The sequence below is a fragment of the Rhinoraja longicauda genome, unplaced genomic scaffold (genome assembly GCF_053455715.1).
Source record: "Rhinoraja longicauda isolate Sanriku21f unplaced genomic scaffold, sRhiLon1.1 Scf000385, whole genome shotgun sequence".
Lineage (NCBI taxonomy): Eukaryota > Metazoa > Chordata > Chondrichthyes > Rajiformes > Arhynchobatidae > Rhinoraja > Rhinoraja longicauda.
The window spans coordinates 34868-58839 of NW_027601602.1; the positions used below are offsets into that span (position 1 = coordinate 34868).

The 23972-nt window shown below is 45.3% G+C and overlaps 1 protein-coding gene across 2 annotated transcripts in view; it reads left to right on the forward strand.

Annotated features, from left to right (window-relative positions):
• LOC144590905 (progranulin-like) overlaps positions 1-23972 on the forward strand; it is a 43072-nt gene that overhangs the window by 12824 nt on the left and 6276 nt on the right. Inside the window, exons 6-10 of one of the 2 annotated variants that reach the window (XM_078395267.1) lie at positions 2954-3063; positions 3807-3954; positions 8068-8165; positions 10715-10945; positions 16798-17028. In XM_078395267.1, the coding sequence (XP_078251393.1) occupies positions 2954-3063; positions 3807-3954; positions 8068-8165; positions 10715-10945; positions 16798-17028 (818 nt within the window). The remainder of the gene's footprint in view (positions 1-2953; positions 3064-3806; positions 3955-8067; positions 8166-10714; positions 10946-16797; positions 17029-23972) is intronic. The other variant, XM_078395268.1, reaches the window with a different exon arrangement.

Below are 23972 nucleotides of genomic sequence, written 5' to 3' on the forward strand. Positions count from 1 at the left end.
GATATTTCTAAGTCAGGAATGTATGTGTCTTGGAGGGCAATTCAAGCTGGTGGTATTCCCATTTTTTTGAAGCCCATGTCATTCTAGCTGATGGAGGCTGTGGGTTTGGAAGGTGTCCTATGAAGTCTTGGTGTGTTACTACAGTGCGTCCTGTGGACAGTATAAGCAGCTACAAGTGTGCTTCAGTGGTGGGGTGAGTGGCTGGTTGTGGATGGGCTATCTATCCAAGCAGGTCGCTGTGTCCTGATGTCAACCTTCTTGAGTGTTATTGAAGCTTTTTACATCAAACAAGTGACGAATATTCTATCCGAAGTTAGGATTGAACCTGGGTCTCTGGTGTTGAGGCAGCAGCTGATGCCAAGGGCACACCCTTGGCATCAGTGTTAGTTTGGTTTGACCAGTCTACATAGATTAAAGTCAGTCTTTTGATTGCAGCTGTACCCTTTATTACATTAATCTTTTGTTTCCTATTTAATTCCATCCTCTACATCACTACGAGTAATTGGGAGCTTGGAGATAACCCCTGCCAATGTTTGTTATGGTCACCCATACTGATAGCATGTCAGTTTTCCATCCAACCTCGTCATGCAGTGATTTTCTCCTTTGCCACCAACATCTTGTACTTCCTTGTTGAATATTCCTCAATGTTCATTTGCTAATCGTGGTTATCCTCCAACCAGATCTCAGTTGTATATAACAATATTATACCATTTATACCTACCTTATTCATATCTTGTTGTCAATTTTAAAATATTCCTTTAGACTTTTCTATCTCGTGAATCATTTTAGTTTCTTTGTGAATTGTGGCCCTATTTGCAGATTTCCACTTGTTTACTGCATTTTCACTTTGGCTTTTGTCTTTCACTTTTCTGCTGGTTTTCATATCATCATATCATATCATATCTTTCTTCCCTTCCTGTCTATCTCCCTGCTTAACTTCCTCTTGCCCTGGTTCTAACCTTTCCAGGTGACACCACTTAACACCCAATAGTCTAATCCTGCCCAGCATCCACTTGTACTGGTTGCATGGTCCCACCTCCCAACAAATGTGTCCCTGGAATCAGTTCCTCACTGTGCCATCTCTCCAGCCCAATCAGGGCCGGATTCAGCTAGTGGGGGTTCGTAGCACATGTTATGAAGGGGCTTTAAATACGGGACAAGGTGACGTCACCGCCCGCGCCCCACGTGACCTCATCCAGCCAGTAGCCACGTGCTCCCGCTCCGCCAATGATGGCCGCCCGGGCCGGGAGGCGGGTTGCAACCTCCATTTGGCGAACACACATGGCCCCGCTCCCCGAACACACACGGCCCCGATCCCTGAATACACTGGGCCCCGCTCCCCGAACTCCGTTAACGTTAATGAGCTCCGTTAGCCTACACTGTCCTGGCCTATAGTGTCGGGGCCTACAGCGACCCGAAGGTCTAATATGGGACTCTCAGAAAATGTGTGATGGAGGGGTTTAGTTTAGAGATACATCTCTAAACTAAACCCCTCCATCACACATTTTCTGAGAGTATGTATCGCGAAAACAGGCCTTTCGGCCCACCGTCCGTACTGACCAGTGATCCCCGCACACACTAGGGACAATTTTACACATACACCAAGCCAATAACCTACAAACCTGTACATCTTTGGAGTGTGGGAGGAAACCGAAGATCTCAGAGAAAACCCACGCGGTCACGGGGAGAACGTACAAACTCCGTACAGACAGCGCCCGTGCTTGGGATGGAACCCGGGTCTCCGGTGCTACAAGCGCTGTAAGGCAGCAACTCTACCGCTGTACCACCATGGGGAGAATGACGAAGGATTGAGAGAAGAGGGCGGGAGGAATGGGAGCGCAGGGTGCCAGACAGGTAGAGACAGGGAGGGCCGGAGGAATGTGGAAAAGATAGGAGTAAATAGAGGCGGGACTGGAGGTAAAGGGATGAGAGGGACGGAGTAGCGGTGGGGAGTGCTGGAGCAGTGGGTGCTGAGACTGAAGAAGGGTGTTGACCCGAAACGTCACCCATTCCTTCTCCTGAGATGCTGCCTGACCTGCTGAGTTACTCCTGCATTTTGTGAAATAAATACCTGTCATGTGATATCCACATGCAATTTGCCACTGTGAATGCTTCATAGTGAACCTATCTACAACTGGTCTATAATGCCCTGCTCCCTTTTTGTTAATTGGCGTCCTACATGTTGATGTATTTTGACAAGTTAAAGCGAGATCATAGCCTCTGGCAAGTGGGTCAGTAGCCAGAGATCACAAATTTGAAATCATTTGCAAAATATTCAAATTATTGGGATCTGTAAGCTTGAATAAATGATGGAAACTATTTCAATCATTGATTTTAAAGAGATGCTTGAAGATGAGATTGAGTTATGAATGGAAAATGATGTTAAGTGGGATTGGTTGTAGGGAATCTTCATTGCAAGGTTAATTGCAAACAAGCTTTGTGCTGATTATAAGGAACCAGTCCTCCTTGAGCCTTGTCCAGCCAGCTATTGTTTTTTTGGAGTAAGTGACGAGCAGTGATCCTTATCGATTTTTATAGTAAATAAATGTCCATGAGTTTATTGGTTGTCTTGGCGACAAATAGCGATCTTCCTTTTTTTGGGGCAAGGAGGCATTGAACTAATTTTCTTTTGTGTCCTGCACTTCTCAATTTCTCCCGTGCTCTCATTCATCATCTCCCAGATACATTGATGGTTCTTTGCACTCTTTGTGGGCACCAGCACCTCTGCCACTTGTCACTCACTCTATCACAGTTATGTCCTTTCTTCTCTGCATGCCTTCACTGCAACTTAAAGCATGCTTGAGTTCTAACTTTTCCCCCCAAGCTCCATCAAAAAGTCATTGCCATGAGAACACTCCACAGATGAGGCCTGACCTCATTTTTTCCAACATTTAATTTGTATTTTGAGTTTTTCTTATTTGTTTCCAATTACTAAAATAAGATTTGTTCATAGCTGAAAATATGAAGGCGGTTATTTGCCCGGACAGAGCCTCGGAGTGTCCAGATGGGTCCACATGTTGCCAACTTTCCGATCAGCAATGGGGATGCTGCCCTTTGGAAAAGGTATTAGTTAGGTTTACTAGAAGACTCTAAACGTCTAATAATAATTTCTAACAGTGGACTGCTGAACATTTTATTTAAATGCAAGGGCCAAGTGTTATAATTATAACAGTAGCATGGTAGAGATCCATAAATCGGCGGCACGGTGGCGCAGCGGTAGAGTTGCTGCCTTACAGCGAATGCAGCGCCGGAGACTCAGGTTCGATCCTGACTACGGGCGCCGTCTGTACGGAGTTTGTACGTTCTCCCCGTGACCTGCGTGGGTTTTCTCCGAGATCTTCGGTTTCCTCCCACACTCCAAAGACGTACAGGTTTGTAGGTTAATTGGCTGGGCAAAAGTAAAAATTGTCCCTAGTGTGTGAAGGATAGTGTTAATGTGTGGGGATCGCTGGGCGGACCCGGTGGGCCGAAGGGCCTGTTTCTGCGCTGTATCTCTAAATCTAAATCTAAAATCTAAAATTGAAAGTTTAGACCACGTGATGTGAATTTTAAAATTGATTTCAACGCACTTAACAATTTGTGCCCTAACTATGTCAAAATGTGTGGAGAAATTGTAAGATAAAATATTGGATTTCCATGAGCTGATGGTGTTTTCTGAAACCTATAGTTATTTTTGCAGACTATAGAATATGTTTATTATTAAAAATGGGTTTATTTTAGCAGCTTCTGTTTTTCTCTGTAAATATTTTGTCCATATGGAGGATGCTAGTGTACTTTTCAATCCCCCTGTTATTTTGCGTGGACAGGCTGTATGCTGTGAGGACCACCTGCATTGTTGTCCTGCAGACTCCAAGTGCGACCTGAAGCAATCCAAGTGTTTGTCTGAGTATGGAGTGATGGAAATGTGGACAAAATTTCCAGCCCGCAGACGATTTGCCATGAAGAACACACAAGGTTTTTTATTCTTATTACTGTTTCTCACCCTAAATTATAATTTATTTTAAATGGATCTCATTACTTCTTTGAGTGCTCTAATATGAAAACTTCAGTGAGATCAACTGAATAAGTTGAACTATTTCAACACAAGCCACCGCAGGACACAACTTGAATTTTTTGTTCTGCAGGGACTGCTCCTCCCAGAGTGATGTGGCTTATTGTGTCATCTCCATTAAGAGCCACCCTCTTGGCCTTGCAATTGCTGATACTATTACTTGCCCTTACCATCATTAAGAGCACCAAATGTACTTCTATGCTAATGCAGCAACTTATTTGTACCACCTCCAGTTTGGTATACTGCTCATAATGAGGTAGACTTTACACTGGTGAAACCAAACCTAGTGAGTGACTACTTTGCAAAGCACTTCTGTAAATAGGATGCTGAGCTTCCAGTTTCTTGATACCCCACTCCATAGGGCGGTATGGTGGGCAAGGGTGGAGCTGCTGCCTTATAATGCCGGAGACCTGGGTACAATCCTGATTACGGGTGCTCTCTGTACCGAGTCAGTACCTTCTCCCCGTGATTGCGTAGGTTTTCGCTGGGAGCTCCAGTTTCCTCCCACATTCCAAAGATGTACAGGTTTGTAGGTTAATTAGCTTCAGTCAGAATTGTAAATTGTCCCTAGTGTGTAGGATAGTGCTAGTGTATGGGGGTCGCTGGTCGGGGTGGACTCGGTGGGCCAAAGGCCCTGTTTTCGTGCTGTATCTCTAAAGTCTAAAACTAAATTAAACACTAAAAACGTATTCCTATTCCTTCTATACTCTTCCAGCAAAGCTCAATATTAACTCTGTTCTCCCTTGTCTTTCTGCTGAGCATTTTAATCCCTCCAGATTAGACTTCAGTAACGTCACATGGTAGTTGATAGGTTTTCTACCATTCATTTTCCTTCTACTTTGGGAGTTGGTGCTTTGCACATTTATAGCCTTCCCAGATATTATTCATTAATCCCTGTATCATTTTATACATAATGCTTTTACTGCTGTCCTACTTGCAACACCACCTCTTATTTTATTCCAACTCTCTTGGTCTACACCATATCGTAGATATTCTGTAGTTTATTCACGTTCATAAATTATAGGAGCGGAATTAGGCCATTTGGCCCATCAAGTCTACTCCACCATTCAATTGTGGCTGATCTATCTTTCCCCTCAACCCCATTCTCCTGCCTTTTCCCAATAACCACTGACACGATGCCACAATGCTGGTCTGTTTGAATGTTTGATGTGTTCCGATCTTTGCTCCATCAGTCTGGTAATTACCAGATGTGAGGATATTTTACAGTCCTGCCCTTGAGGCAAAGGTTGTCATTGAGATTTTTCACTGCCTTCAATGTGCCTTTGGTCAATTGAGGTAAAGGATATTTGAAGATCAAGTCCAGCTTTACCAGGGAAGTGTGTTTGGTGCTCTACGGGATGGTAAGCACAGATGCAGGCATTTGCAGTTGTAGAAAATTCATAGTTTACCAGCTACAGTGATCTCTGCCCTATTATATATCCTGGAATACCTGCAGCAAGCATCTCAAGACATTAGAAAAATTCTAGCAATGCCATCTCTGCAAAACTCTCCCAATTTTCTGGACATAAAAGCAAATAGACTTCAATACCTTTCAAATCAGAATGAAAGCCTGTAGATGGAAGGAATTGCAGGTGTTAGTTTACATAAAAGACAAAGCTGGAGTAATTCAACAGTACAAAAATTGACAGTGCTGGAGTATTGAAGAGTCCTGATCCAAAATGTCACCTACCAATGTTCTTCAGAGAATGCTGCTTGACCTGCTAGTTGCTCCATCTCTGTGTCTTGGAATGAAAGAATGGTTGCACTATTCGGCTATATTGAGCTAGCTGTGTCATCCACGTGCCCAACACCAGACTATTCTGAGCTCTCTATGGAAGTAATTACCAGACCGATGGAGCAAATACCGGAACACATCTCCTTATAAATTATCCATCTGTTCAACCACTAGTCATCACGTACCCTATCTGTGGAAAAGTCTGTGCAAACCACATTGGCTTTCTAAACCACCTTAGAACCATAAAACTGGAAGTGGGATTAAGTCAACCTCTATCCTGAGCGACTGCCCAAGAAGTATTTAAATGTTGTTAACACTTAGGTAGGCAAATGGAATTGTGAAACAGATCATGAGTGAGCAAACAGCAAGAGAGGCCCTAGGGCTGAATGGCAGAATGTTTTAATGCATTCAAGGCTTTAATAACTTGGTAAATTTGAAGAAATTTGAAGTTCTTCAATCCCAGTTTGGGTTTCCTTTGGAATGTGGGAGGCTAAGGGGTGGCCTTATTGAGGTGTACCAGATCATAAGGGGCATGGATAAAGTGAACGCTCGCAGTCTTTTTCCCAAGGTAGATTATAAAACTTGAGGACGTAGGCTCAAGATGAGAGGGGAGAGATTGAAAGACCTCGGGGCCAGCTTTTTCACTCCATATCTGGAACAAGCTGCCAGAGGAAGTATTGAAGCAGATATAATTATGACTTTTAAAGGACATACAGACAGAAATATGGGTAGGCAGAGTTTAGAGGGCCAAATGCAGGTAAATGGGACTAGCCCAGAAGGCCAACGAGGCATGGACAAGGTGGGCCAAAGGGCCTGTTTCCGATCTGTACAGCTATGACTCTGAACTTCCCAACATTTATAATTTGTACTGTGCTCTTGACTTGCTCAACAAATAGGCACAAATTGTACATCCTCTTTGACTGATTATAACCCTTCATTGCTTAGATGCTTTGTTTGAATGAATGTGCTTTTTGCTATTATAATACACTGATGTGCTTCAATTGTTGTAGACTTTCAGTAAATTAATGGAATGGCAGGCAGTGGCGAGTGGGGTGCCGCAAGGCTCGGTGCTGGGGCCGCAACTATTTACAATATATATTAATGATTTGGATGTTGGAATTAGAAGCAAGTGTGCAGATGACACAAAGCTGGGTGGCAGTGTGAACATCGAAGAGGATGTTAGGAGGTTGCAGGGTGACTTGGACAGGTTGAGTGAATGGGCAGATGCATGGCAGATGCACTATAATGTAGATAAATGTGAGGTTATCCACTGTGGCGGCAAAAACAAGGAGGCAGATTATTATCTCAATGGTGTCAGATTAGTTAAAGGGGAAGTGCAGCGAGACCTGGGTGTCCTTGTACACCAGTCACTGAAAGTAAGTGTGCAGGTACAGCAGGCAGTGAAGAAAGTTAATTGCATGTTGGCCGTCATAACGAGAGGATTGGAGTATAGGAGTAAAGAGGTCCTTCTGCAGTTGTATAGGGCCCTGGTGAGACCACATTTGGAGTATTGTGTGCAGTTTTGGTCTCCTAATTTGAGGAAGGAGATCCTTGCCATTGAGGCATTGCAGCGTAGGTTCACGAGGTTAATCCCCGGGATGGTGGGTCTGTGGTATGAGGAAAGATTGGAAAGACTGGGCATGTATTCTCTGGAGTTTAGAAGGATGAGAGGGGAGCTTATAGAGATGTATTAAATTATAAAAGGACTGGACAAGCTAGATGAGGACAAATGTTCCCAATGTTGGGGGAGTCCAGAACCAGGGGCCACAGTCTAGGAATGAAGGGGAGGCCATTTAAAACTGAGGTGAGAAGAAACTTTTTCACCCAGAGAATTGTGAAATTGTGGAATTCTCTGCCACAGAAGGCAGTGGAGGCCAATTCACTGGATGAATTTAAAAGATAGAGCTATTTAAAAGATAAGGGCTAGTGGAGTCAAGGGATATGGGGAGAAGGCAGGTACAGGTTACCTATTGTGGATGATCAGCCATGATCACAATGAATGGCTCGAAGGGCCAAATGGCCTCCTCCCGCACCTATTTTCTGAATTTCTATCTAACAAATCTTTCAAATTTCCAAATAAATAAACTATTTCAAGTTTGTAGCTCGAGAGATGTTTGAACTTGCTAATGTATTGGGTTTTTATGAATTACTTCACACATGAGAATTCAATTATTTCTGCCCCCTGTTCCTCTCTCATTGTCCTTCTTTTAATTTCTTCCTCCCTTGATGATTTTCTAGTTTTGTTCAACTGTTTGTTACCTTTATCATGTTCTCTTTGCAGTTTCAAATGTGCAGTGCAATGACACTGTGTTCTGCCCTGGAAATGAAACCTGCTGCCTGATGCCCTCAGGAGACTATGGGTGTTGTCCTATTCCAAAAGTAAGAGATTTGCACACTTGAAATGTGTAACTACTTTCTTTTCAGCCCGTCTGTAATGTGGGGAATCTCCTTGGCCCTTTGGCCCAACTTGCCCACACCGACGAACATAACCCATCTAAACTAGTCCCACCTGCCTGCATTTGGCCCATCTATATACTAAAACTCTCGTTTGTTCCTGAAGTACAGCCAAAACGGTACATGATAGCGTGACAATTTTAGACCCACCTCTCTCACTGTTGTCCCTATGGAAGAAGTTTCATTGAAATCAGTGTTATATTTTTAAAGTCATTCCATTTTAAAGTTTAAAAAAACGTGCATGCGAAGTTGGGGCTCCGTTGATCTGGTACTTACGTAAGATGGCCGCCGCATCCGCGCGTGTGCAGAACAAACGCGTCCGCGCTTGCGCAGTTGGGGCCCGTTGAGCAGGGCTCGGCTGCCTGTCTCTTGGGAGCGGGAGAGCCAGGCCTGGTGCCGGGGGAAGCAGCCGGAGCCTGGGCCTGGACCTGGACCTGAACATTGAGCACCTGAGCCCCACAGACTGAGGAATGATTCTCTGCTGATCTATGCTGAGTTAGTGGCTCTTTATCAGGAGTCTGAAGAATGCTGCATCAAATGTCAGTTGTGTGGGTTCTGGGAGAAAAGTGATTTGATTATTACGATCGCTGTAGTGCATCGAGCTGGCAATATTTGCATGTTTGACCTGCAAACATCATGACTCGGCTAATCTCGTAAAGAACCATAAAAGGTGCTCCTGTGCATATAAAGTTCCAACTTTTGGGAAGATGTGTACGGAATGTATTTAGGTGATAACAAAATTTAATGTCGCTGCACAGAATGTAAGAATTCATCATCCATTAGTTTAATGTTGTCATTCCTGTGTCCAACTGCATACACTTCAGAAATTGCTTGGTTTCACACTATTATGGGAAGCGTTAACAGTTGTGTCAACTTTCTAATCCAAAATCTAGATCAATGAGTGGCCTTTGTCATAAACTTTCAGTCATTTCCTTCTAAAAGGTATGTAGGTTAATTGACTGGGTAAATGTAAAAATTGTCCCTAGTGGGTGTAGGATAGTGTTAATGTACGGGGATCGCTGGGCGGCACGGACTTGGAGGGCCGAAAAGGCCTGTTTCCGGCTGTAGATATATGATATGATATGATAAAAAGGGAAGATACTTAATGAATTGTAATTACCAGCTGCACTTGCTCCTGGGACTGTTAACAAAACACAGTGCTCACCTCTGCATGCTCCTCTCATTCTCTCATTTGCTTGGGTTTGTCCAGAAGAATACCTTCACACAAAGGAAGGTGGGTGTATGGAACCAGCTACCAGATGAGGTAGTTGAGACAGAGACTATTGTAACATTTAAGAAACAATTGGGTACATGGATAGGACAGGTTTAGAGGGATATGGGCCAAAGACGGGCAGGTGGGACGAGCGTAGATGGGACTTGTTTGTCGATGTGAGCAGGTTGGGCTGCAGGGTCTGTTTCCATGCTGTATAGAAATATAGAAACATAGAAAATAGGTGCAGGAGGAGGCCATTCTGCCCTTCGAGCCAGCACCACCATTCATTGTGATCATGGCTGATCGCCCACAATCAGTAACCTGTGCCTGCCTTCTCCCCATATCCCTTGATTCCACTAGCCCCTAGAGCTCTCTCCAACTCTCTCTTAAACCCATCCAATGATTTGGCCTCCACTGCCCTCTGTGGCAGAGAATTCCACAAATTCACCACTCTCTGGGTGAAAATGTTCCTTCTCACCCCAGTTTTAAATGGCCTCCCCTTTATTCTAAGACTGTGGCCCCTGGTTCTGGACTCGCCCAACATTGGGAATATTTTTCCTGCATCTAGCTTGTCCAGTCCTTTTATAATTTTATACGTCTCTATAGATCCCCTCTCATCCTTCTAAACTCCAGTGAATACAAGCCTAGTCTTTTCAATCTTTCCTCACATGACAGTCCCGCCATCCCAGGGATCAACCTCGTGAACCTACGCTGCACTGCCTCAATCACAAGGATGTCCTTCCTCAAATTAGGAGACCAAAACTGTACACAATACTCCAGATGTGGTCTTACAGGGCCCTATACAACTGCAGAAGAACCTCTTTACTCCTATACTGAAATCCTCTTGTTACGAAGGCCACACAACATGCCATTAACTTTCTTCACTGCCTGCTGTAGCTGCACGCCAACTTTCAGTGACTGGTGTACAAGGACACCCAGGTCTCGCTGCATTTCTCCCTTACCTAACCTGACACCATTGAGATAATAAGCTGCCTCCTTGTTTTTGCCGCCAAAGTGGATAACCTCACATTTATCTACATTATACTGCATCTGCCATGCATCTGCCCACTCACTCAACCTGTCCAGGTCACCCTGCAACCTCCTAACATCCTCTTCACCGTTCACACTGCCAACTATGACTATAGAATATTCAGGAATATAAATTCTAAAAATTGTAATGATTTAAAATACCTGTACTTATTATTTTTGTGACAATATTTAGTTATACTACAATAAGTTTTCTTTATTCTCTCCTCATCAGGCAGTTTGTTGTAGTGATAGAATACACTGCTGTCCACATGGATCGACCTGTAACCCTGACACTGGAGCTTGTCAGGTGAAGGATGCTTCCCTCCGCTGGAGGACCAAAATGCCTGCTGTTGTGAAAGTTGCCGGGGCCGATGTGAAGTGTGATGATGCCACGAGCTGTGCCACAGGTGCAACCTGCTGCAAGCAATCTTCTGGTGAATGGGGATGCTGCCCGATCCCACTGGTTAGTTCTAAAAACAAATCTTTAATTGTTAATGGGCGAACACTGAAATTTGTATTTGTTATGGAGAATAGATATCCAATTAATTTAAGGAAGCTCCATTGGTACAAGCGGTAATGTTTCCCATATGAAATGGATGTAAAAGTGGCTTGTTTGCAATACAGGTCGGCTGGCTCAGAGTTGTACAGGTGCTCCTCCGCTTCTGGTCGGGTTCCGTTCCGAGAAACCCATCGGAAACCTAAAGTATTGTAAGTTGAAATGAATCGTAATACACGCGATCAGGTGGCCGGAAGCACGCGGCGGCTCGCTACGGGTCACTGCAGTTTGCGAAGTCGACACATCGCAAGTCGACACATCGTACGCCGGGGAGCACCCGTACTCCCATTGGAGGGCACACGCACGGCATTATCTGGATCATCCATCTTGTGGAGTAACTTAATGTTATCTACAGCATTGATTCAGTTGCTACCTGAAGGAACCAATGTTCAGGAAATGAAGGTCCTATTGAATCTACTGTTTTCTGAGTACTTGCTATCTTGTGTAGGTTGGGAGTGTTCATTCAGCATATGTACAGCTCCCATTGGAGTTATCAGTTTCAGGTCAAACGGCCTCCATTCCATTGACATTTTGTGAACAGAAACATTAATATGATGCAGTTTATGGAGGGGCTCCACAGGTCAAGCAGCATCTGTGGAGGGAAATGGACAGATGAAGTTTTGATCGCGACCTAAAACATTGCCTGTCTATTCACTTTCCGCAGATGTTGCTTGGGCTGCTGAGTTCCTCCAGCAATTTGCTTTTTGCCCAAAATTCCAGCATCTACAGTTTCTTGTGTTTGTATTTTGAGAACTAAATTAGAGTGAAACCATTGCATCTACCATGAGTCGTACAGTCCTTGAATTCTCAACAGCTTTGACTGTGTGGTATGAGGCATCATGTCGAACATGGAAACGGGTCTGATGAAGGGTCTCCCCGAAACGCCACCTATTCCTTTTCTCCAGAGATGCTGTCTGACATGTTGAGTTACTCCAGCATTTTGTGTATCTATGGAAAAGTACAGCACAGGACCAGACCACTCGGCCCACAGTGTCTGTGCTGAACATGATGTCAAGATCAACTCTTATCTGTCTGCACATAATCTATATCCCTCCATTCTCTGCATGTAGATGTGCCTATCTAAAAGCCTCTTAAATCCACTATTTGAGGGCCAACACACATTCTTAAAAGCTTAAAAGGAAACTTAAAAGCATTGCCAACAGTCTCTGCAGTGAGGCTGCAATAGCTGGTGGAAGAGATGTAAGGTTCACCCAGTATGCTGTTTTCAAATAACTGGTCTATCTTGTGTTTAAATTGCATTTTGTTTAAATTAGTCGACACTATTTAGTCTGACTGATGCTGGATGACAAAAAATGCCCCTGATTGAGCAGGAGAACTATTCTTAAGTATAGATATCCCCAGGTTACGAATGTGTTCCAAGAACTGTTTGTAATCTGTTTCCGTTAAATCAGCAGCGTTGGTTGTCTGCTGAGATTCCAAAAGGTATACTGGTAAGAGTTACTTAGCTACAGATTAGGTTTAAAACGTGATAGGCCATGTGATTTACTGACCACGAGAAGCTGAGCCAGAAAATTTCAACCTGCATTATTGTAAAGGCAAATGGACAAAAGCCGGGAGTGGGATTCTGAAGTGCAGGTGTATGGGTATCATGAACTGAGATTGTTATGATATTGTCCCACTATGCTTATTTCACGATTAGGATTTTTGGGTTTCATATAGACTCTTATGGCAGACATTGAGTTGTCTCTTGGCAGTCACATTTTAATTTGAATTACCTTTGCTGCAACCTGCAATTTGCTGTGAAGATCTTGTACGCTGCTGTCCCAATGTCTCCTTGTGTAATCTTCAGGTGGGGCTCTGTTCAAAACATGGGAATCCATGGTGCTGAATGTGACTAAAATGAAGGCAGTGTGTCTGGCACTGATGTAGTGATGGTACTGTTAGTGCAACAGTGCAGGCTTGCTGCAGAATTGTCCAAGGCAGAGAATTTCACAGATTCACAACTCTGGGTGAAAAAGTTTTCCCTCTTCTCAGTCCTAAATGGTCTACCTCTTATTCTTAAACTGTGACCCCTGGTTCTGGACTCTCCCAACATCGGGAAGATTTTCCTGCATATAAATTGTAATAAGTATCATTCATAACCGACAGATTTTAGCTGAATTTTACATTTATTTTCTCACTAAACACACCCCCTTGTCTTGCACTGTCTCCCCGCCTACCTTTGGAAACAGAATCCCTCCCTCTATTCCCTCCAGACAGACTTCTTTACTCTCCCATACTTAAAAATATTATAGGAAAAAAAACTGCAGATGCTGGTTTAAATCGAAGGTAGACACAAAACGCTGGAGTAACTCAGCAAGTCAGGCAGCATCTTGGGAGAGAAGGAATGGGTGACGTTTCGGGGTCGAGACCCTTCTTCAGACTGATGTCAGGGGAGGGGGCAGGACCAAGATAGGATGTAGTAGGAGACAGGAAGACAGTGGGAGAACTGGGAAAGGGGAGGGGATAGAGAAGGACAGAGGAACTAACTGAAGTTAGAGGTCAATGTTCATACCGCCGGGGTGTAAACTGCCCAAGCGAAATATGAGATGCTGTTCCTCCAATTTGTGCTGGGCTTCACTATGACAATGGAGGAGGCCCATGACAGAAAGGTCAGACTGGGAGTGGGAGGGGGAGTTGAAGTGCTCAGCCACCGGGAGATCAGGTTGGATAAGGCGGACTGAGCGAAGGTGTTGAGTGAAACGATCGCCGAGCCTGTGTTTGGTCTCGCCGATGTAGAGAAGTTGACATCTGGAACAGCGGATACAATAGATGAGGTTGGAGGAGGTGCAGGTGAACCTCTGCCTCACCTGGAAAGACTGTTTGGGTCCTTGGATGGAGTCGAGGGGGAGGGGGTGGTTTGGGTGGGAAGGGGACGAGTGGACCAGGGAGTTATGGCGGGAATGGTCTCTGCGGAAAGCAGAAAGGGGAGGAGATGGGAAGATGTGGCCAGTAGTAGAATCCTGTTGGAGGTGCCGGAAATGTTGGAGGATAATCTGTTGTATACGATGGCTGATGGGGTGGAAGGTGAGGACAAGGGGGACTCTGTCCTTGTTACGAATGGGAGGAACAAGAGCGGAGCTGTGGGATATAGAGGAGACCCTGGTGAGAGCCTCATCTATAATGGAAGAGGGGAAGCCCGGTTTCCTAAAGAATTAGGACATCTCTGATGCCCTAGTGTGAAACACCTCATCCTGGGCGCAGATGCGGCGTAGACGGAGGGATTGGGAGTAGGGGATAGAGTTTTTACAGGAAACAGGGTGGGAAGAAGTGTAGTCAAGAGAGGTATGGGAGTCAGTAGGTTTTTTGTAGTTGTCGGTCACTAGTCTGTCTCCTGTGATGGAAATGGTGAGATTCAGAAACGGTAGGGAGATGTCGGAGATGGTCCAAGTATATTTAAGAGCAGGATGGAAATTAGTGGTGAAATGTATGAAGTCAGTGAGTTCTGCATGGGTACAAGAGGTAGCACCAATGCAGTCATCAATGTAGCGGAGGTAGAGTTCGGGGATGGGACCGGTGTACGTCCGGAACAGGGATTGTTCGACGTACCCTACAAAGAGGCAGGCATAGCTAGGCCCATGCGAGTGCCCATAGCTACGCCTCGGCTTTGGAGGAAGTGGGAGGAGTCAAAGGAGAAGTTGTTGAGGGTAAGAACCGGCTCTGCTAGGTGGAGGAGAGTATTGGTAGATGGAGATTGACTGGTTCTGCGTGACTGAAACGTTACCCATTCCTTCTCTCCCGAGATGCTGCCTGACCCGCTGAGTTACTCCAGCATTTTGTGTCTACCTTAAAAATATCATCCTTAATAATACCATCCTTAACTTTAAACTCACTCTAATCCTGTCAATTCACCTATCATTCATTGATGACTTGTTTTTTCGCTTGTTTTAACTCCTTACATTTTTCGAGAGGCTTATTTAAAATTGTGACCTGTACATCACAATTGAGAAAAGCGACTGTAATCGCACATCCCGGCTCTGAGTTTAAAGCCTTGCAGATCACTGGTCTTTAAATATCCCAGTGCTGTTCAATGTGAGCACGGTTACTGCCTGTCGCACTTTTGCATGCAGGAAGATCCAGACATGTTCTGGTTGGGATGGGGCGGAAAAATTCTTGCCACAGTTTTTATTTGCCAATCGGTCATTAACAAGTCCTCAATAAAATGTGGTGTCCTGGACAAAGTGACTAATATTGTGTAGTGAAACTACGAGCTGCCAAACAAGCAGTCTGGTGTAAGCTGAACTGTGGGATGTGGGGGACACACTGTCTGCTTCTATGATACTTGAAGTTTACTAAAGGGCCTGTCCCACTTAGGCGATTTTAAGGTGACTGCCGGCGACTAGACTTGCCAACAGTTCGCCGGGTGTCGCGGGCATGATCATGAGGAGTCTTCTAAAAATCGTAGTGGATCTCAGCGCATCGCTGAGAAATCACCCGGTTTGAAATTTCTCGGCGACAGCTGGCTTGTCGCCAGGTATCGTTGTTTATTGCGGGCGCTGTCGCATGCTGTCCCCAGGTTTGCTAGGTTCTCTTAGATGCAGTTAGAAGCACATAATATTAAAATTAGTAAAGTTATTTCCAAATACCATAAAATGCTTGTGTTTAACCAATTTATTTACCGTCAAGACATTTGACAGGTAGATTGAAGGCGACAGTTTGACGGTCAGGTAAGTGTGGGAATTTCCGCGATGTTTATGGCCATCAGCCATTACATTTATAGTGGGCTACCAACCCAGATATGCAACCCAGAAACCAGATATACATCTCCCTTACATTTTCAAAGAATGCCCACACACTTTTCACAAAAATCCACTTAACCACTTTTTAATTAATTTTTTTTAATACTGCTATTATTAAACTGGAAGCAAATCCAGTTTATGCCTTGTTACAGTGAAGCTTGGTTTTTAAGTAACCCATACAAGATGTTATAGTTCAAAACTCTCAAGTACTTACCGACTTGTCAGTGATTTCAGCGAAAATTAGGACGCCAGAGAAGCATTGACAGCGTGGGAATTTCGCGATGTTTCCGAAGACGGTGTAATCTCGACCTGACTCGGCATTGTCCTGGTCATTGTCGTCGGGAAAAGAAAATTTTGTCGATCTGCTACAGTCGCCGGCAGTCGCCAAAAAAATCGCCTAAGTGGGACAGGCCCTTTAAGCTTCTCTTTGAATGTTGATTGCTTGTATTTTGGTCATTTGCTCCTTTTGCACATTGATCGTGACTCTGTTTTTATAGATATATATATGTATGTATGTGTAAAACAATATGTTATCCTCTTTGTGGCTTGAAGCTTAGCAGAAGAGTTAATTTGTCCACCTGGAGATCTTGTCTCAGATAATGGCCCTGACAATGCAGCACTCCTTCAGTACTGCAACGGGTAGTTTCTGCTGCAAGAATTACTTGTTTAGAGTGTGGCTTGAAACCTAGACTTTCTCACATGAGATTAATTGTTGAACCATGTGACACTTTAACATTTTTAAGGTATGCTTTGTATGGGATCATTTTTAAGGGGAAAAAAGTGCATTTTTGGTGACATTTGGTTTTGGCGAGAGCCAGGTCAATTTATTGCACAGCTGTAAAGGATTTGTGCTGCACATCTTGTGGTTCAATGTGGAAAATAAACCTGAGGATGGAAATAGGATCTTTCTTCCCAGTAGATTGTTAGAGTGAAGCTGCTTAACCACCTTTATTGTAGCATGACTTATTGTGGATTATGACTTGGGTTTTGAGATATAGCAGTATTTCTTTTCTCTATCAGGGTGTTTGCTATGACGATCATATTCATTGCTGCCCTAATGGTTATACATGTGATGTTCAAGCACAGCTCTGTCACAAAGGCAGTGTTTCTATTCCTCTGTTAACAAAGATGTCAAGTATTGTGAAAAGTGAAGCCTTAGATGTCCAGTGTGATGAGACAGTAAAGTGTCAATCAGGCTCGACCTGCTGCAAGCTGGTGTCAGGATCCTGGGCCTGCTGCCCTCTTCTCCAGGTCAGTTGTCACTGCTTGGTTATATGTCTTTGAGCCATCTTAGTGAATGCTTGTGTTCATTCCTGTCATGCTGCCATGGTGCTTCACATGTGACTGGTGCATTAATTTCTGTATGCATGCACATCGTCTTTTCTGTATTAGTTTCTATTTGTATAGTTTAGACAGCGCGGAAACGGGCTCTTCGGACCACCGCGTCCGCGCCGACCTGCGATCCCCGCACACCAGCACCATCCAAAACACTAGCGACAATTTACAATCTTTGCCAAAGCCAATTAACCTACAAACCTGTACATCTTTGGAGTGTGGGAGGAAACCGGAGCACCCGGGGAAAACCCACGCGGTCACGGGGAGAACGTACAAAGTCTGTACAGACAGCACCTCTAGAACCCGGGTCTCTGGCGCTGTAAGGTAGCAACTCTACTGCTGCGTAGCAACTCTCTCTGCCTTGCTGTTTTTTAGAACACGCTTTCCCTTACCCGTCCCTGTTTCGTGCTGCATGGGTTATAGATTCGTGTTTCATGCACCTCAATTCTTATACGTGGGAAAGAAAGATATGAATATGGTCATTTTGCAACAAGCAATTATCTTGAATTGAGGGATAATTATAGGTGAGTTTACATACCATTCATAGAATGTGGAAAATGTGCAACACAGGCTGCATTGTTCTGATCAGAGCCCAACTCCATCTTCAATTTAGTCTGTAGTTCTGCAGGTCATGAGCCTTAAAGTACATCTAAGTACTGAAGGATTCCGACCCAAAGCGTTACCTGTACATGTTCTCCAGAGATGCTTTCAACCTGCTGAGTTACTCTTGTTTTGTAAATCACCATCTGCATTTCCTTGTATTCTACTTTATTCCATTTTCACTAAATCTTTCAGGGATCTGTCAGACACGGTGAAAATATTTTATTGCTAGTCTTCCTGTAAAGTATGTTACTTGGAAGGAAAACTACCATGTCAAGCTTTGAACTTAATCTCTTGCTTGTTTCCTTTATACTTTTTATGAAATGAATAAAATTAAGTGAAAAAAATTAGATGTTAGAGGAAATAGCCATTTTGTCTTGGCAAAGTAGTGGATTGAGCTTTGTTTTCAGTTTGCACCTGGAGGTAATACAATGGAATTGGTGTCAATTTATCATTGTCATGTGGACCAAGGTCTCGTCAAAAAAAGGTTTTGCGTTATATCCACACAATCATACTATGCTTGAGCACATTAGGTAGTGCAAAAGAATAAATGTAGTGCTACAGTTAAAGAGAAAGTGCCGACATAAAGTGCAAGAGCCTCAGGGCCCTTTAAGAGTCTGATAACAGTGGAGAAGGAGGTGTTCTTGAATCTGATGATAAGTGCTTTCAAGCTTTTGTAGCTTCTGCCTGATGGGAGAAAAATGATTATATTCATAATCATAATCTATTAGCCAAGTATGTTTTGCAACATACGAGAAATTTGGTTTGCCATACAGTCAAACCAAAAAAGCAACAAGACACATAACCACATAAAGATTTAACATAAACATCCACCACAGCGGCTCCTCCACATTCCCCACTGTGATGGAAGTCTTATCTTCTTTCCTCCTTTCCTCCCGCGGTCGGGGGAATCGAACCATCCGCAGCCGGCGATCGAGCTCCCACATCAGGGATTGGATTGGAATTCCCCAAATCAGTTGCTACCCAGGGACCGCGAGGTTCACCATGTTAAAATCCGCAGCTCCCGCAGCTTTGGAGCACCAAAGGCCGACCCCTGCCAAAGGGATCGCCCGCTCCGAGATGTTGAAGTCCGCGGGAGCCGCCAACTCCACGATGGAGCTCTAGAAGTCCCAAACAAGAGGCCGCCAACTCCACGATGTTAGTCCGCAGTGCAGACAGAGATACGACACGGAAAAAGTCACATCTCCGTCGAGGAAAAAGAAAAAAAAGTTTCCCCCACCCCCCCACCAAATAAAAAACTAAAGAAGCTAAAAACATCAATTTTACAACTAATTAAAAACACAAAGAATGAAAAAGACGAAGTCAGCCGTTGGCGAGGCAGCCATCGTGCGGCGCCCCCTGGCTGCTTTCCTGAGCTTGTGTGAAGTATACACTGAGTCGATTTTGGAGCAGGGAGGGGAGGAGAGAGGCTGGTTTGTTTGATGGACTGGGTCATGTTCACAACTCTATTTGCTCCAAACCTCTCGATTCAGTTTTAGCTTTATTTTCATGCACCAGAATCCCAAATCGCTGGTGCTGCAGTTTTACCCTAGTTAATTATTTTTCCAAAATGAACAGCTTCACATCTTCACACATATTACACTTGCCAGCTTTTTGTCCAATCATTTGCTTGTTATTTTAAATAGGGATTAATCCTGTAGTTATAATGTTATTTATGTCTACATTTGTTTGAAGCTGATCAAAAATTTATAACATCATTGTAAACATTTTAAGTACGAATAGACCAAGTGGACCCGTTGGGCCCAAACCTCTCCTGCATTGATGCAGCACCCTCTCCTCCCCCATCCCCCTCTCCCCCTCCCACTCCCTCCCCCCCTCTCGCCCCCTCTCCCTCCCTTCCCCTCCTCTCTCCCACCTCTCCCTCCCTCCCATCTACCTTCTTCCCTCCCTCCCCCTCCCTTCCTCCTCCACCCCCTCCTCCCCTTCCCCGCCCTTCCCCTTCTGGGGAGAAGGCAGGCACAGGTTATTGATTGTGGATACTTAGCCATGATCACAATGAATGGCGGTGCTGGCTTGAAGGGCCAAATGGCCTCCTTCTGCACCCATTTTCTATGTTTCTAATCCCTGTATCCTTTGCCCTTTTGTAAGAATCCTGTAGCAGTGTCACTGAAACAGCACAGAGGGAGGCCAACAATCTATTTACACTAATCCTACACTAGTTCCATTTCTATTCACATTCCTCTTGACTCTGTCCCTCGATTCTGCCACTCACTGACTGTAGATCAACCATATTTATCTCTGTCTACATAACCTTCACCACATATCCTATGCATGGTACACATTCCACTTTGTAATCCAGTCCAGGATTTAGGTAGGACTGGAGTCACTGACGTGGTTGGTCTGTTGCTTGTTCGGTTAGTTGTTAGTCTGTGAGCTGAAGTGAGGAACGCACAGATGTGCTGCTCACTCGGAATGGGTCTAATAAATGTTTTATGGTTCACCGAATACTTTGTAATGGATTGATTACAAAACACTGACCAGCTTTATAATGAAGTATAATTGACAGTGAACAATTTGCCTAACGACCTATTCTTGGAATGTGAAACTCGAGTATCGAGAGGAAACCCAAGGGGAATGGGAAGGAACATAACATGGAGGTCAGGGTCAATGCCAAGACGCTGGAGCTCGCTAGGCAGAGCCTGCCACTGTTGGGCATTGATAGCAACACTGCAAATGCCAGAATGGTAAGGACATTGTTGAATTTTGAAAAGTACAGAATGGATGGCATTAAGTAGAATTTCACATTCGTTCCTAATTATGGATAATTTATCTGATAGAATTGTGGAAAAGGAACTGAATTGTTATATTCAGTATATGACTTCACTCTGAATAGTCCCTTGTACTGAGTGGTTTTAAGTAGAAGCACAGCTTGCTGGATCAGTTGAATTTGATTTGCTTGAGGTTGAACACGAAGAACAGATTTTGTCAGATCCCAACCATGTCCTGTCAGTATGTAGCCCTGAGCTCCCGATCTGAGCCGGGCTTGCTATGTCCTGTCAGTATGTGGCCCTGAGCTCCCGATCTGAGCCGGGCTTGCTATGTCCTGTCAGTATGTGGCCCTGAGTTCCCGATCTGAGCCGGGCTTGCTATGTCCTGTCAGTATGTGGCCCTGAGCTCCCGATCTGAGCCGGGCTTGCTATGTCCTGTCAGTATGTGGCCCTGAGCTCCCGATCTGAGCCGGGCTTGCTATGTCCTGTCAGTATGTGGCCCTGAGCTCCCGATCTGAGCCGGGCTTGCTATGTCCTGTCAGTATGTGGCCCTGAGCTCCCGATCTGAGCCGGGCTTGCTATGTCCTGTCAGTATGTGGCCCTGAGCTCCCGATCTGAGCCGGGCTTGCTATGTCCTGTCAGTATGTGGCCCTGAGCTCCCGATCTGAGCCGGGCTTGCTATGTCCTGTCAGTATGTGGCCCTGAGCAGACCTCACAACCCTTCTGAATTTGGCGGAAAGTTTCCACTTTTTTATTTAACTTCCGCCATTCTGATTTAGCCTCACATTTTTCCGCAAAACACCTGCCTCGCAGCTCTCCCAGCTCCTCCGCTCGCCGCTGGCCTGGCCCCTCACCTCACCGCTGGCCTGGCCCCTCACTGCTGGCCTGGCCCCTCGCCGCTGGCCTGGCCCCTCGCCGCTGGCCTGGCCCCTCGCCGCTGGCCTGGCCCCTCGCCGCTGGCCTGGCCCCTCGCGGCTGGCCTGGCCGCTCGTCGCTGGCCTGGTCCCTGACCTCACCTCGCCGCTGGCCTCGTCTCACCTCACCGCTGGCCTGGCCTGGCCTCGCTGTGTAGTGTGAGTCCCGTTGATGTTGAGAGGGGATGGGATGGGTGGGGGTTGGGGGGTAGGGGAGGGGGATGTGGGGGTCAGGGTCGGGGGGCAGAGGAAGGGAGGGGTGTGGGGTGGGGAGGGGAGTGGGGAAGAAGGGGAAGGGGGAGTGGAGGTGGGGGGAAAGGGGAGGGGGGAGGGGAGGGAGGGGGTAGGGGGAGGGGAGGGGAGGGAGGGGGTAGGGGGAGGGGAGGGGGTAGGGGTAGGGGAGGGAGGGGAGAGGGGTAGGGGAGGGGGGAGGGGTTGGGGTGGAGTGGGGGTGGGTAGTGTAGGGGTGTGGGGGGGGAGGGGCATGGGCCATTGTGATTTGCTGTTGAAGACCACTGGAGCAAGTATGTCTTCAATGAAATTAAGTATGTGCAGTTTTAAATGAAACTTTCTTCATAATTTAGTCATACATTTTATGACCATTGTTCTTTTATTCAATAGAATTGGGATGTGTAAGGAAAAAGCAAAATAGAAAAAAACAAAACAAACTTTTTTCTTTGTGTTGTAAAATGTATTTCTGTTCAATACCATTTCTATAAATAGAATATACTCATGATAGGCGTGACATTCTACATGTAGTCCAAGAACATGAATGTAGCGCAACGCGTACACGCATTTGGCGTGCATACATGTTTTTGCTGAAAAGTTGCATTATGCGCCATATTATGAATTTTGATGTAAAATTCAGAATTTTGGACATCAAAATTATGAATTTGAAAAATCAAGTTTTGGGAGGTCTGCCCCGAGCTCCCTATCTGAGCCTGGCTAGCCATGTCCTGCCAGTGTGTAGCCCCGAGCTCCCTATCTCAGCCTGGCTAGCCATGTCCTGCCAGTGTGTAGCCCCGAGCTCCCTATCTCAGCCAGGCTTGCCATGTGCTGCCAGTATGTGGCCCGAGCTGCCAATCTGAGCCAGGCTCACCATGTCCTGCCAGTATGTGGCCCTGAGCTCCCTATCTCAGCCAGGCTCGCCATGTCCTGCCCGAGCTGCCAATCTGAGCCAGGCTCGCCATGTCCTGCCAGTGTGTGGCCCTGAGCTCCCTCTCTCAGCCCGGCTCACCATCTCTGCCAGTATGTAGCCCCGAGCTCCCTATCTCAGCCCGGCTCACCATATCCTGCCAGTGTGTAGCCCTGAGCTCCCTCTCTCAGCCGGACTTGCTCATTAGTGAGCCATACATGCAGCTTTTCCACACTGAGTACTGGGGTGATTCATTGTGTGGATTTAAATGGAGGGCAGGAATTCACGCCACATTCCTGGCATGGTTGCATGCGGCAGAGGGGTGGGCAGGGGTCTGTCGAGTCCTGATACAGCAGTGGGGATGGCAGGGTTTAATGTCTGCCTCGTGGCATAGCAGCTTGAGCAAGTACAAGGACACATACCTCTGAGTGTTTTGACTGGAGGACCTAGTGCACTATAATATATTGCTGTTCTGGGGAAAGGGGTATGTTGGGTACCAGTGTGCAAGAGATGTATTTTCATATTTACTCTGCATTTAAAAAAATTTCCATTGAAAAATTCCCGTGAATGGTATCTATGGGTTATGGACTGGCTGTCACTTTCAAAAAAGGACGCCGTGCTGAAAATCAGCAGGTCAGGCAGCATCTCAATGCCCATTTCACCCATTTCTCCCCCTTCCACCTATATTCCTTCCTCTGCTGCCACAATTTGCAATTTTTCTATCATTTTGCACCTTTTTATCTTTTCATCTTTGGCCTTCGTCCAACAATCTGCCTATCGAAAACCCTCTCCTGTATCTGCCTATTACTTGCCAGGCAAGTTTCTACCTATTCCTTCCCTTTTCCAGCTTTCTTTCACCCCCACTCCCCGCAATAACTCTGAGGAAGCATTCTGATCTAAAAGGTCACCTCTCCATGTTCTCCAAAGATGCGCCTGACCTGCTGAGTTACTTCAGCACTTTGTCTTTTTATTGTAAACCAGCATCTGCAGTTCCTTGTTTCTTTGTAAATTTCAAGATCTGGGAGAATTGGGTTGTTTTGCTTAAAAGCCCCATGGAATGATTGCTCAGACTTCATCCTGCTAGATCTCGTTCAACCTCTGATATTAGTGTACCTGGTAATGTCTTCATCTGTTGATCCGAGCCATTGGGGCATTGGAGTTTTCACTCCTCCTGAGCCCATGATATTCCAACAGGGACAAAGCACTAAATTACAGAATACAAATGATTGGTGGTGTTAGTGCTCTGAGAATCCGATTAGCCTTAAACTCTGTTTAGTTGAGAGATACAACATGGAAAAGGACCGTTTGTCCACCAGTGATCAACCATACACTAGTTCTATCCTACATACTTGGCAATTTACAGAAGCCAATTAAGGTTTCAAAGGTTTAGGTCTTTTATTGTCACATGTATCAATTAAGTTACAGTTAAATGCGAATTATCATACAGCCATACGGAAAAAAAAGCAACAAGACACACAACTA